Source organism: Pan troglodytes, chromosome 2 (genome assembly GCF_028858775.2).
Source record: "Pan troglodytes isolate AG18354 chromosome 2, NHGRI_mPanTro3-v2.0_pri, whole genome shotgun sequence".
Taxonomy (NCBI): domain Eukaryota; kingdom Metazoa; phylum Chordata; class Mammalia; order Primates; family Hominidae; genus Pan; species Pan troglodytes.
Genome location: NC_086015.1, coordinates 48,264,005 through 48,279,404, shown reverse-complemented (window position 1 = coordinate 48,279,404; position 15,400 = coordinate 48,264,005). Strand labels below are relative to the sequence as shown.

The 15,400-nt window shown below is 36.8% G+C and overlaps 1 protein-coding gene across 2 annotated transcripts in view; it reads right to left on the bottom strand.

Moving 5' to 3' along the window:
• The window catches only part of TOPAZ1 (testis and ovary specific TOPAZ 1), a 90,815-nt gene that overhangs the window by 50,174 nt on the left and 25,241 nt on the right, over positions 1 to 15,400 (bottom strand). For both annotated transcript variants that reach the window (XM_526186.5, XM_054680614.2), the window contains 3 exons: positions 13,280 to 13,365; positions 11,401 to 11,526; positions 193 to 256 (listed from right to left, as the gene is read on the bottom strand). In XM_526186.5, coding sequence (XP_526186.2) covers positions 193 to 256; positions 11,401 to 11,526; positions 13,280 to 13,365 — 276 coding nt within the window. The remainder of the gene's footprint in view (positions 1 to 192; positions 257 to 11,400; positions 11,527 to 13,279; positions 13,366 to 15,400) is intronic.

The window sequence follows — 15,400 nt, the reverse complement described above, 5'->3', positions numbered from 1 at the left end:
ACAGTGTTAGGTAGATTATCATTTTTTTATTAACCAAAATATCTCATTTATTTTCAATCCTTTCTTAGGCCAACAGAGCTACTCTTGGGTAAGGCATTCAGTTTTCAAACTTACAAATTATTGAATTTACTTTTAAACTATTTTCAAACAACACATTAATAGCTTCATACTAATTATTTAATTGTTTCATACCTGCACGCTGTAGCAAACACAGTTCATTGATATTTATATATTTCTTAAACACATCCATGCAAACCTGCAAAAGTCACGAAAAATGTAAAATTACCTTTTTAAAATATTCTGTAAGAACTATACACATTTCAATCCTATCTTTTTGCTTATATTGAAATTTTTAAATGATCTCAAAGGATTGGAATAAAGAAGCTGATGTTTGGTTAACTCACAGATTTGAAGTACATATTGAATTCATTACAAAAATCTTATGTTATTTTTTAAATAACCATTTGCTGGTGCAAGGATAAACACATTGACCAATGTATTAGAACAGAGATCCCAGAAACAGACCCACTCATATACAGTCAGCTGATTTATAACATGGTATCACTGTAGTGTAGTGGGGAAAAGATGGTCTTTTTGATAAATGGTAATGTGTCACCTGAAGATCCACATGGGAAAAAATTGTATCTTGATTCTCTTCTTATATCATAAACAAAAATCAATTCTAGCTGATTTGATTCTGCAAAAGGTAAAACAAACTTTTAAAGGAAAAACATAGAACATCTTCATGATCTTGGCAAAGATCTTCAACAGGATGCAAAAAGTCAATATTACAAAAGAAAATGAAATATTGGACTATAAAAATGAAGAAATTCTATTTCTCAAAAGATACTTTTAAGAGGGTGAAAAGGGGTTTCTGACTACCATAGCATTGCAGTGGGTATTAAATGCCTGAAGACCTGGCCTTGGACCAGCCACTTCAGTGGAGAAGTGATGGCATGGTGAGCCAAACGGATGATGCAGTTCAGTGGGATTTTGCTAGAAAGTAGAAGAAAATGCATTTGCTTAGTTTGCTTGTCTTATACAGAGAAAGAATCTCATCAGGGTTAAAACCTACTAGTGGAGTTAGAGAGGCTCCCTAATACAGGGAAAGCGTAAATGAGAGACCCCCAGTGGTCCACACTCCGGCTGCAGACTCCTATAATCCTAGCCATGACAGAGTCCCTTGGCCCTTGTGGGTCCTGAGACTAACGTAGGGGGTTGCCTGGAAAAGCACTGCTCCAGAGAGGAAGAGCTCATGCTCAGTCCCACAAACTCCTCAGTCCTAAGTAGCTGCTAAAAAAGCTGCTAATTAACAACACCCTGGTGCCATTTTGGGAGCCCAGCCCCCACAGATTGTAACCCTGCCCTGGGGCCCAATGGAAAATCCCTGGAGCCCCACTGACATTCCTGGCCTGCAGCTGCTGCTGCCAGGGCTAAGGTGGGAGCCAATGGCAGTGACTCAGCGCCCCCACCAGAACCAGAAAGATGGCTACACATTTTCACATGCCAGAAGGACAAATTCTACTATTTGCAACCATCACTGCTGTGGGCTGCTAAAATAACTTTTGAAAAAGAAGAACAGGCTGGGTACAGCAGCTCATGCCTGTAATCTCAGCACCCACCAAGGCGGGTGGATTGCTTGAGTCTAGGAGTTCGAGACCAGCCTGGGCAACATGGTGAAATCTCAACTCTACTAAAAATAGAAAAATTAACTGGACATGGTGACATGCCTGTAGTCCCAGCTACTTGGGAGGCTGAGGTGGGAGGATCACGTGAGCCCAGGAGGCAGAAGCTGCAGCGAGCTGAGATCACACCACCGCACTCCAGCCTGGGCAACAGAGAAAGACCTGGTCTCAAAAAAATAAAAGAAGAAAAAGAAAAGAAAAGAAAGAAAAGGAAAGGAAAGGGAAAAAAAAGAAAGGAAAGGAAAGAAAAGGAAAGGAAAGGAAAGGAAAAAAAAAAAAAGCATCTAGTCACTTATAAAGAAATCTCCATCAGACTAACAGTGGATTTCTCAGCAGAAACCTTACAGACCAGGAGAGAATAGGATGAAGTATCTAAAGTGTGCTAAAAGAAAATATGGATATTATACTCAGCAAAGTTTGCCTTCATAAATAAAGAGAAATAAAGTCTTTCCCAGACAAGCAAAAGCTGAGGGAGTTCATCACCACTACACCAGCCCTACAAGAAATGCTTAAGGGAATCCTGCACCTAGAAGTGAAAAGAATGATATCTACCATGATGTAAATATAAACACTACTGATAAAGCAGAGCATACAAACAAGAAAGAGAAAAGAATCAAATGTTAGCACTACAGATAGGCAATGAGAGAGAAAGAAAGGAACAAAGGATATACAAAACAACCAGTTACCAATTAATAAGATGACAGGAATAAGCCCTCACACATCAATAATAACCTTGAATGTAAAGGAGTTAAACTTTCCACTTAAAAGATATAGATTGGCTAAATGGATTAAACAAACATGATCCAATGATATGCTACTTACCAGAAACTCATCTCACCTGTAAAGACACATATAGATTGAAAGTAAAGGGATGGAAAAAGATATTCCATGCAAACAAAAGCCAAAAGCAAGCAGGAGCAGCTATACTTATCAGATAAAACAGACTTTAAGTAAAAAAATAACAAAAAAGATAAAGTCATTATTTAAAGACAAATGGATCAATTCAGCAACAGGATATAACAACTTAAAACACATGCATCTATCAATGCAGCACCAAGACACATAAAGCATATATTATTACATCTAAAGAGAGGGACAGACTCCAATACAATAATAGTTGGAGATTTAAACACCCTACACTCAGCATTAGACAGAACATCTAGACAGAAAATTAACAAACAAACATTAGATTTAAACTGCACATTAAATCAAAGGACCTAACAGACATTTACAGAACATTTCATCCAACAGCTACAGAACACACATTCTTCTCATCAGCACATGGAACATTTTTTAGACCATATGTTAGAATACAAAACGAACCAGCAATTAAAAAAATCAAAATCATATCAAGTATCTTCTCAGATACAATAAAATAGAACTAGAAATCAATAACATGAGGAACTCTGGAAACTATGCAAATACATGGAAACTAAACAACCTGCTCCTGAATGACCATCGGGTCAAGAAAGAAATTAAGAAGAAAATGCAAAAATTTCTTGAAGCAAATGAGAAAACAAAATACCAAAATATATGCGATATAGCAACAACTATTCTAAAAGGGAAGTTTATAGCATTAAATACCTATGTTAAAAAAGTAGAAAGATTTCAAATAATCACTCTAACAATGCATCTCAAGAAACTAGGAAAGCAAGAACAAACCAAACCCAAAACTAGTAGAAGGAAAGAAATAAGATCAGAGTGCGGCTGAAAAAAATAGAGACAAAAAAAAAGGAGGATCAACACAATGAAAAGTTGGTTTCTCAAAATGATAAACAAAATTGATAAACTGCTAGCTAAACTAACCAAGAAAAAGAAAAGACCCAAATAAAATCTGAAATGAAAAAGCAGACTTTACAACGGATACTATGAAAATATAAAAAGATCATCAGAGATGATTATGAACAACTAACTATACATGAAAAAGTAGAAAATCTAGAGGAAATGGAATAAATTCCTGGACACATACAGCCTACTGAGATTGAATTAGGAAGAAACAGAAAACTTGAACAGACCAAAAACAAGTAATGAGATTGCATCAGGACCAGATGACTTCATTGCTGAATTCCAAACTTTTGAAGAAGAACTAATACCAATTTTCCTCAAACTATTCCAAAAAATGGAAGAGAAAAGAATTGTCCCTAACTCATTCTGTGATGCCAGCATTACCCTGATAACAAAACCAGACAAGGCTACAACAACAGTAAAAACTATAGGTCAATACCCCTGATAAACTCAGACTCAAAAATTCTCAACAAAATATTAGCAAACTGAATCTAGCAGCACATAAAAAAAATACATCATGATCAAGTGGGATTTATTCTAGGAATGTAAGTTTGGCACAACACACACAAATAAATAAACATGATATATCACATTAACAGAATGAAGGACAAAAACCATATGATCATCTCAATAAATGCAGACAAAGCATTTAATAAAATTCAATATCCCTTCATGATAAAAATCTCAATAAACTAGGCACAGGAGGAATACACCTCAATATAGTAAAGGCCATTGTATTATTAGGTCATTCTTGCACTGCTATAAAGAAATATCTGAGACTGGGTAATTTATAAAGAAAAGATGTTTAATTGGCCCATGGTTCTGCAGGCTTTACAGGAAGCATGGTGCTGGCATCTGCTCAGCTTCTAGGGAGGCCTGAGGAAGTTTACAATCATCGCAGAAGGTGAAGGTGGAGCAGGCACATCACATGGTGAAAGCAGGAACAAGAGAGCAAGAGAGAGTGGAGCGGAAGGTGCCATACACTTTTATATGACCAGATCTCATGAGAACTCACTCACTATAGTGAAAAAAGCACCATGCCATGAAGGATCCACCCCCATCACCCAAACACCTTCCACCAGGCCCCACCTTTAGGATTGCAGATTACAATTCAATGTGAGATATGGGCAGGGACAAATATCCAAACTCTATCAGCCATATAAGGCAAACCTGCAGCTAACATCATACTGAATGACCAAGACAAGGATGCCTACTTTCACCACTCCTATTCAACATAGTACCAGAAGTCCTGGCCAGAGCAAGCAGGCAAGAGAAAGAAATAAAAGGCATCCAGGTTGGAGAAGTCAAATTGTCACTCTTTGCTAATTATATGATTTTATATTTAAAAATAACCAAAGAATACACCAGAAAACTCTTAGATGTGATGAATAAATCAGTAAAGTTGCAGGATACAAAATCAAAACACAAAAATTAATAGTGTTTCTATACACCAATAATGAACTAGCTGAGAGAGAAATCAAGAAGGTATTCCCATTTATAAAAGTTACAAAAAAATACTTAGGAATAAATTTACCCAATGAGGTAAAACACAAGGAAAACCACAAGGCACTGATGAAAGAGACTGAAGAGGACACAAACAAATGGAAAGACATCCCAGGCTTATAAATTAGAAGGATTAATGTCATTAAAATGACCATACTGGGCCAGGTGTGGTGGCTCATGCCTGTAATCCCAGCACTTTGGGAGGCTTAGGCAGGCAGATCACGAAGTCAGGAGAGCGAGACCATCCTGGCCAACATGGTGAAATCCCGTCTCTACTAAAAATACAAAAAAATTAGCTGGGCGTGGTGGCATGTGGCTGTAGTCCCAGCTACTCAGGAGGCTGAGGCAGGAGAATCGCTTGAACCTAGGAGGCGGAGGGTGCAGTGAGCCGAGATCTCGCCACTGTACTCCAGCCTGGCGACAGAGCGAGACTCCGTCTAAAAAAAAAACAAAAAAACAAAAAAGCTGCCCAAAGCAATCTACAGATTCAATGTAATCTCTATTAAAATACCAATGTCATTTTTCACAGACATAGAAAAACAACCCTAAAATTCACATGGAACCAAAAAAGAGCCAGAATAGGCCAAGCAATTCTGAAAAAAAAAAAAAAAAAAAAAAGAACAAAGCTGGAGGCATTAAACTACCTCACTTCAAAATACATTATAAGGATACAGTAAACAAAAAAGCATGGTATTGATATAAAAACAGACCTATAGACCAATGGAATAGAACAGAGAATCCAGAAGTAAATTTACCTATTTACAGCCAAATGATTTTTGACAAAGGCGCCAAGAACATACATTAAGGAAAGGACCCTCTTCAATAAGTGGTGCTGGGAAAATTAAGATATCCATATTCAGAAGAATGAAACTGTACCCCTATCTCTCACCATAGACAAAATCAACTCAAGATGGATTAAAACTTAACACCTAAAACCATAGGAGAAAACATAGGGGAGATACTATAGGACATTGGTCTAGGCAAAGATTTTATGGCAAAAGCTGCAAAAGCACAGGCAACAAAACAAAAAATAAGACAAATGGGACTATATTAAACCAAAAAGCTTCTGCACAGCAAACACAGTGAAGAGAACCTGTTGAATGAAAGAAAATATTTGCAAACTATTCATGTGACAAAGGACTAATATCCAGAATATACAAGGAACTCAAACAATTCAACAGCAAAAAAAGCAAATAATCTCATTAAAAAGTGGGCAAAGGACATGAACAGACATTTCTCAAGAGAAGACATACAAATGGCTAACAGGTATATGAAAGAATGCTCAACATTACTATGTATCAGGGAAATGCAAATCTAAACCACAGTAAGGTATCATCTTACCCCAGTTAGAGTGCCTATCACTAAGAAGACAGAAAATAACAAATGTTGGTGAGGATGCAGAGAAAAAAGAACTTTTATACACTGTTGGTGGGAATGTAAATTAGCGTAGCCTCTGTGGAAAACAGTATGGAGATTTCTTAAAAAACTAAAAGTAAAACTACCATATGATTTAGCAATCCCACTACTGGGTATTTATCCAAAGAAAAAAAAATTAGTAAATTAAAGGGATACCTGTACTCACATGTTTATTCCAGCACTATTCACAATAGCAAAGATATGGAATCAACCCAAGAGTCCATCAATAGATCAATGAATAAAGAAAATGTGGTATATATACACAATAGAATATTATTTGGTCATAAAAAAGAATGAAATCATGTAGTCTGCAGCAATATGGATGAACTGGAGGTCAGTAATGTTAAGTGGTAACAAGGAGGCACAAAGACACATATACCATATTCTCACTCTTACGTGGGAGCTAAAGAAGTTGATTTCATTGAGGTAGATAGTAGAATGATAGATACAGAGGCTGGGAAGAATGTGTAGGTAGGAGGGGGAAAAAGAGTGGTTGGTCAAATAGTATAAACATACAGTTGGAAGGTATAAGTTCTAATGTTTGATAGCAGTGTAGGATGACTATAGTTAGCAACAATGTATTGTGTATTTCAAAGTAGCTAGAAGAATTTGAGATGTTCCCATCTCATAGAAATGTTAAACACTCAAGGTGATGGATACACCAAATACCCTGACTTGATTGATCATTATGATCTTGATTCACCATATTTTACATATTTATGGGGTATATGTGGTATTTTGTTACATCTATGCATGTAAACTGTGTGGATGTATAATAATAAATTTTATGTATTTATGGGGTATGGGATATTTCGCCACATCATGTACAAAATATCACACACATAGATGTAACAAAATATCACATATACCCCATAAATATGTAAAATATTATGAATCAAGAGCAATTAAAAAAAAACCTACCAGTGGAGGTACAAAATAAGAACTGTCATCTCTCACTTAAAAGAATTAAAGGTGGCCGGGTGCGGTGGCTCTGTAATCCCAGCACTTTGGGAGGCTGAGGCAGGCAGATCACCTGAGGTCGGGAGTTCAAGACCAGCCTGACCAACATGAAGAAACCCTGTCTCTACTAAAAATACAAAATTAGCTGGGCGTGTTGGCGCATGCCTGTAATCCCAGCTACTTGGGAGGCTGAGGCAGGAGAATCGCTTGAACCCGGGAGGCGGAGGTTACAGTGAGCTGAGATTGTGCCATTGCTCTCTAGCCTGGGCAACAAGAAATCCATCTCAAAAAAAAAAAAAAAATTTAAGGCTTTACTTCCATTTTGTGCCTTTTCAGTGCTTAGCATTGTGCCTGGCATGTTGTAAATATTCAATAAATGGTAGTTATTATTATTATGTTTCTTTTACTTAAACTCTTTTTGGCTCTCATTTTCTTTTCTTTTCTTTTTTTTTTTTTTTTTTGAGAGGGAGTCTCGCTCTGTCACCCAGGCTGGAGTGCAGTGGCTCAGTCTCGCCTCACTGCAACCTCCACCTCCTGGGTTCAAGTGATACTCCTACCTCAGCCTCCCAAGTAGCTGGGCGCCCACCACCATGCCCAGCTAATTTTTGTAATTTAGTAGAGATGGGGTTTCACTTTGTAGGTCAAGCTGGTCTTGAACTCCTGACCTCAAATGATCTGCCTGCCTCACCCTCCCAAAGTGCTGGGATTACAGGCCTGAGCCACTGTGCCTTGCCAAAAAAAAAAAAAAAAGACAGGGTTTCACAATGTTGGCCAGGCTGATCTTGAACTCCTGACCTCAGGTGATCTACCCGCCTGGGCCTCCCAAAGTGCAGGGATTACAGGCATGAGCCACCGCGCTGGGCCTCTCATTTTCATCATCAAAGAAAATGGGGATTAAATCAGTTAATATACGTAAAGCACTTGAAACAGAATCTGACATATATGGTAAGTCACTCATGAATATATTTTTATTTTTTCTATGAAGCTTCTTCTGATCTTACTTGTTTGAATTAATAATTTGCCTATCTATATTCTGCTCATATTTTACAACACATCCTTTATATTAAATAATATTGATTTGTTTGCTTGTGTGTCTCTCTGCCAAATGGGATTCTTGATAGCTGGGACCTATCTTACTTATCTTAGTGGTCTTAGTGCATAGTCTTTTCTTGCCACATATTATTGTGGCTTTGAGCTGGGTTTTAAAGGATGAAGAGGATGGTGTGATTGGAGCATGGGGGGTGGTACATCAGTGGGAAGTGAAATTTGACAAATACACTGACAAGTGATTGTAAGTTGATGAATGCCAAACTAAATAATTTGAATTTATTTTGTATACAGAAGGGAGACTTTTTTATTATTGACTAGATTAATTCCATATTTTAGGAAGATAATTCTGAATGTGGAGTAGAGAATATAGTGTAAAGAGGAAAAGAGATTGAAAACAAAAAGAAGATGTAAGAAACTCTGGCTCTTGCTATATTAGAGAGTTCTTATTTTAGCAGAGGTCTTCTAGAATATAGCCTTTTACCACCATGTAACTAACCTTTTAAGCCTTATCACAGAAAGGCTTCAGTGTGTCCCTGCTAACTTTGTTTTGACTTCTGTTAAAAGAAAAACTTCAGAAAAAATAAATTTAATAGAGTTTATTTGAGCATTAAAAGATTCATGAATGAGGAAGCACCCCAAACTAGAGAGGTTCAGAGAGCTCTGTTTCAACAGTGTGAACAGTGGGATTTCTTATAGACTGAATGTGGAAACAAAGTAGAGAAATTACTTGAATGGCTATAGCTAGGTGTTTGCCTTATCTGGGCACAATCTGGTGGTAAGTCCCTCATTAGAGGATAGTTGTTGGTTTGGTTAAGATTGAGTTTTGACAACCTATAGGTTGGGAGAAATATTTGCAAGCCATACATTTGATAAGGGGTTAGTATCTAAAATATATAAAGAATTCAAATAACTTTATAGAAAGAATACAAGTAATCCAATTTAAAAATGGGCAAGGGAGGCTGCGTGCAGTGGCTCATGCCTGTCATCCCAGCACTTTGGGAGGCCGAGGCAGGCAGATTATGAGGTCAGGAGATGGGGACCATCCTGGCCAACATGGTGAAACTGTGTCTCTACTAAAAATACAAAAATTAGCCGGGCTTGGTGGCACAGGCCTGTAGTCCCAGCTACTAAGGAGGTGGAGGCAGAATAATCGCTTGAACCAGGAGGTGGAGGCTGCAGTGAGCCAAGATCGTGCCACTGTACTCCAGCCTGGGCAACAGAGCAAGACTCTGCCTCAAAAAAAAGGGCAAGAGAGCTGAACAAACATTCCTCAAAAGAAGACATATAAATGGCAAATGTACGAAAAAAGGCTCAACATCATGAATCAGAGAAATGCAAATTATAAACCTCAGTGAGATATTACCTGACATCTGTCAGAATGGCTATTATCAAAAAGACAAACAATAACAAGTGCTGGTGAAGATGTGCAGAAAAGGGAATCTTTGTATACTGTTGGTGGCAATGTAAATTAGTATAGCCATTATAGAAAACTGTATGGTCATTCCTCAAAAAACTAAAAATAGAATTACCATATGATCCAGCAATCTCACTTCTGTGTATTTACCCAAAAGATTTGAAATCAGTATGTTGAAGAGATGTCTGCACGTCTATGTTCATTGCAGCACTATTCACAATAGCCAAGGTATGGAATCAACCTAAGTGTCCATCAATGGATGAATGGATTAAGCAAATGTGGTATATATATACAATGAAATACTATTCAGCCTTATAAAAAGAAAGAAGTTTTGTCACCATAACACAGATAGACTGGAGAACATGCTAACTGAAATAAGCCAAGTACAGAAAGACAAATGCCATATATGTTCTCATTTACATATGGAATCTAAAACTCAAAGAAGCAGAGAGTAGAACAGTAGTTACCAGAGGACAGGGGTGGAGGGTGGTTAGGGGAATGGGGAGATGATGGTCAAATAGTACAAAACCTCAATTAAACAGGAAGAAAAAGTTTTTTTTTCTTTGATATCTATTGTATGGAGTGGTGACTATGGCAAATAATAATGCACATTTCATAATTGCTATGAGTAAATTTCAAATATTCTTGCCACAAAAAAAGTATCTTAGGTGACAGATATGTTAATTAGCTTGATTTAATTATTCCATATCATATTCATAAATCAAAACATCACACTGTACCCCATAAATAAACTATAGTTTTCAATTTGTAATTTAAAAATAAAAATTAAAACAAAATACAAAAGGTGAAAAGGCAACTTCTAAAGTAATAAATGATTTTATATATATAGATATACATACACACATGCAACCAAGAACTTGTATACAGATTATATGATTAATTATTGTAGACTGAGAAGAAAAAGAATCCCATAGAATATAGGGAAAATATCTGTATATTTCCAAATAGAGCATATCCCATTAATGCCCAATAAACACTGAAAAGTGCTCAACTTCATCAATCATCAGGGAAGGTATCACTACCCACCCACCAGAATGGCTATATGCAAAAGGCTAATAATATCAAGAGCTGGTAAGGATGTGAAATAACCAGGATTCTCAGACATTGCTGGTAAGAGTGTAATTTGGTAAAACCCCTCTGGAAACCTATTTGGCTGTTATCTACTAGGGCTGAATATATGCAGACCCTATGACACAGCAGTTCCAGTTTTAAGTATAACCTATCAGAACGTATACATATGTTCACCAAAAGACATGGGGAACACTGACAGCATCACAATTGTAATATCCAAATCTGCTCCACCCAATATTCCATTTTGATACACTCATAAAATGGAATATTAACTATTATAGGACAATGAGAAACATCTACAATAGGTGTTTGCTCAAAAATATCGAGCAAAAGAAGACAGACTAAAGAATACACATATGATTCCATTTATATAAAGAACAAAAGCAGGCAAAACTCACATCTATGCTATTAGGAGTCAATGAAAATCTAAATTAAAATGCATGACTGAGATAGTTATTAAAACAATCTCTACTTTAAAGACTTTATATGTTTTACCTTTTCATCCCCTTGTTCAGGCACATGAGCAAACTTGCACAGTGGTCGCTCACAGCCACGTAATGTATTAAAATGAAATTTGCAATATTTATAGGGTATCATCAACCCTAGGGACTTCTGGAACACCTAGAAAATTAGAAAGATTCACTTTCTGTATTAACTGTAAAGCACTTACTATAGTTAAGCAAGACAGCATTTGAAGCAACACAAATAACATATATTCCAAAGAGTATCAAGATAACTTGTTTGCTAATTTAATAAGAAAAAATAAAACTTCAAACAATTTATATTTTCAAAAATAATTAAAAAATCATTTCAGAGTGATTTGTCTAGATTTTAAAAAATTTATCTTTGTGTAAAATATTCCATCAAGGTTATACATATGTAACTAACCTGCACAATGTGCACATGTACCCTAAAACTTAAAGTATAATAAAAAATAAAAAATAAAAAAAAATAAAAAAAATAAAAAAAGAAAGAGATAAAGAGAGATAAACCCATTAGCTTAAGAGTTTAGACAAAGCATTAACTTCAAGAATATACATTTATTTCAGTACACCTTTTCAGCTTAATCTTCTATACCAAGCTTGTGTAACCCATGACCCGTGGGGCACATGTGACCCAGGATGGCTTTGAAAGTGGCCCAACACAAATTTGTAAACTTTCTTAAAGCATTATGAGATATTTTGTGATTAAAAAAAAAATCTCATCAAAAAAAAAAAAAAAAAGGTTATTCTCTTTTATGTCTCATTTTTTAAGACTGTTTTTTCTGGAGCAGGTACAGGTTCACAGAAAAACTAAGGAACAGAAATATCCCATGGACTCCCTGCCCCCACATACTTTACATATTTAAACAAATGTACACATTCCTCTTCCCTTTCATGTACCTGTCTCTGCTTTTACAAAAAGTTAATTCTATTATAATGTGCACTATATTTCAGATGCATTTATTAGAACCAAAATTCTCCTTAGTTTTTCTGATTAATAGAACAAGGCAAATGACAGAGTTAAAGCTTTTTACAACAAACTTTCCCCATAAACTGCTTTATATCAGCAGCTTTCTCTTTCATCACAGAAAACTATTCAGCCTGTTTTTTCTGTTTTGGATGTTCTCCCTCTGCTGTTTTCAACCTCTTACACTATTTGTGAATATCCTCTAACTCACTACTTATTTTCTACCTCTTACCACAAACCTCCATTCAAAATCCATATAATATCTGGAACTGCTTAAAAAATGATGATAGGCTGGGCACAGTGGCTCACGCCTGTAATCCTTTGGGAGCCCAAGGAAGGAGGATCACGAGGTCAGGAGTTCGAGACCAGCCTGGCCAACATGGTGAAACCCCATCTCTACTAAAAATACAAAACTTAGCCGGGTGTGGTCGTGGGCGCCTGTAATCCCAGTTACTCAGGAGGCTGAGGCAGGAGAATCTTGAGGCTGAGGCTCGAACCCAGGAGGCAGAGGTTGCAGTGAGCCAAGATCATGCCATTGTACTCCAGCCTAGATGACAAGAGCAAGACTCCGTCTCAAAAAAAAAAAAAAAAAGAAAAAAGAAAAAGGATAGGGAAATACAACCAAAAGGTCCAAAGTATTGGTTTTATGAAATTTTTTTTTTTTTTAAGGGGCAGTGAGCCGAGATCATGCCATTGTATTCTAGCCTGGACGACAAGAGCAAGACTCCGTCTCAAAAAAAAAAAAAAAAAAAAAAAAAAAAGATGATAGGGAAATACAATCAAAAGGTCCAAAGTATGGGTTTATAAAATTATTTTTTTAAGGGGAGGATAAAAGAGGGAGTGGAGGAAAGTGAGGAAGAGGAGGGAGGAGAAGGAGGGGGAAGAGAAAGAGACAGATTATTATTATTTTTTAAAGTAGACTTACCCCCACATTTTTTTCCCTCTTGAATATTTCACAAGTTTCAGGATTCTGCAGCTTTAGGACAGAATGTTTTCCCAGAAATCTGAAATCTAGAAATGATTTAGAGTGGCATTACACACCAATATGTTACAACTTATTTTCTTCATAACAATGAAATAGATGATCACTACTATCTGCTTTAAAGTTTCACTTTGAAATATTCATGTTCAGTTCACAGACTGTGCTGCCATGTGTGTTCCTGTGAAATATAGTATGATATACATCTTAGGTACCCTCAAGTATTTCCAGACCTGAATTTAAAATTTTAAACTCACTATAAGCTGCAGACAACTTTCTTAAAAACCTCACATAGCAGCATTGGGCACTGTATTCAAATGATATGTCTCTAAGTTAAATAGACAAATATTATACACAATAAACATTTCTAAGGGAAGAAAACTAGTGACAAATCCAGGTGCGATGGACTGAACTGTGTCCCCACAAAATTAACATGTTGAAGCCCTAACCCTCAATATGACTATATTTGGAGATAGGGTGTTTATAGAAGTTAATCAGGTTAAATGAGGTCAAAGAGGTGGGGTCCTGAATCAATGGAATTAATGTCCTTATATGAATAGGCACCAGCCTGGTGCGGTGGCTCACACCTGTAATCTCAGCACTTTGGGAGGCCCACGTGGGCAGATTGCCTGAGGTCAGGAGTTTGAGACCATTGAGACCAGCCTGGCCAACATGGTGAAACCTCGTCTCTACTAAAAATACAAAAATTAGCCAGGCATGGTGGTGCGTGCCTGTAATCCCAGCTACTCGAGAGGCTGAGGCAGGAGAATCACTTGAACCTGGGAGGGGGAGGTTGTAGTGAGCCAAGATCACATCACTGCACTCCAGCCTGGGCTACAGAGTGAGACTCTGTCTAAAAAAAAAAAAAAAAAAAAAAAGAATAGGCACCACAGAGCTTACACTCTTTCCTTGCACACACCAAGGAAAAGTTATGTGAGGACTTAGCAAGAAGGTAGCCATCTGCAAGCCAGAAAGAGAGCCCTCATCAGAAAATGAACCCTTCTAGAACCTTAGCCTTGAACTTCTAGCACTGTGCAAAATAAATTTCTGTTGTTTGAGCCCTTTAATCTGTGGCATTTTATTATGGCAGCCCAAGCAAACTAATACACCAGGCATCATATCCCTTAATGTTGGTCTTTTAAAAAGAGAACTAGGGCATTTAAAAATGTTCTTTTCTAAAGATAAAAATAACAAATAAAAATAAAAGTATTTTTAATTTTAAATCATTTATTTTTTACTTTGGCAGCATCCAGCTATAATCTGAAACAAGCTGAAGTTTTTGCTGCATAACTTCACAGTAATTTGCATTATGAAAACTGTAAGACTTTTAAGATAAAACACATGACCATCATGGGCTTGCTGTTATAGTATACAACACGAGGCAGCATGAAGTCAGTACTGGGTAGGTATAGAAAAGTTAGGTGTGTGCTATACAATGTGATTTTACAGATTCTAAATTCATCCTTTAATGTAGTCTATTTTGTTCAAAATATTGTTAATTATCAAAAAACTGACACAAGTTCTAAAATACATATACACACTCCATCAAAATATATTTTAGATATAACCTGTAATTTACTCGTACTACCACTATCACATAAATACAGATATTTCACACGTTGTTCCATCAAAAGTACTAAGTAGGCTGGGCGCGGTAGCTTACACCTGTAATTTCAGCACTTTGGGAGGCTGAGGTGGACAGATTACGAGGTCAGGAGTTCAAGACCAGCCTGGCCAACACCGTTAAACCCCGTCTCTACTAAAAATACAAAAAATTAGCCGGGCATGGTGGCAGGTGCCTGTAATCCCAGCTACTCAGGAGACTGAGGCAGGAGAATCGCTTGAACCTGGGAAGGTGCAGGTTGCAGTGCACTGAGATTGTGCCACTGCACTCCAGCCTAGGAGACAGTGTGAGACTCTGTCTCAAAAAAAAAAAAAATTACTAAGTAAAGGTGCACAAACCTTCTAATTTTAACATATTCTACATGATTCCATTTTTCTTTTTTAATCGTTTTTTGTTTTTGGTAGAAAAATCTCCTAGTTTCTATATTACCAAAAGCCAACAGG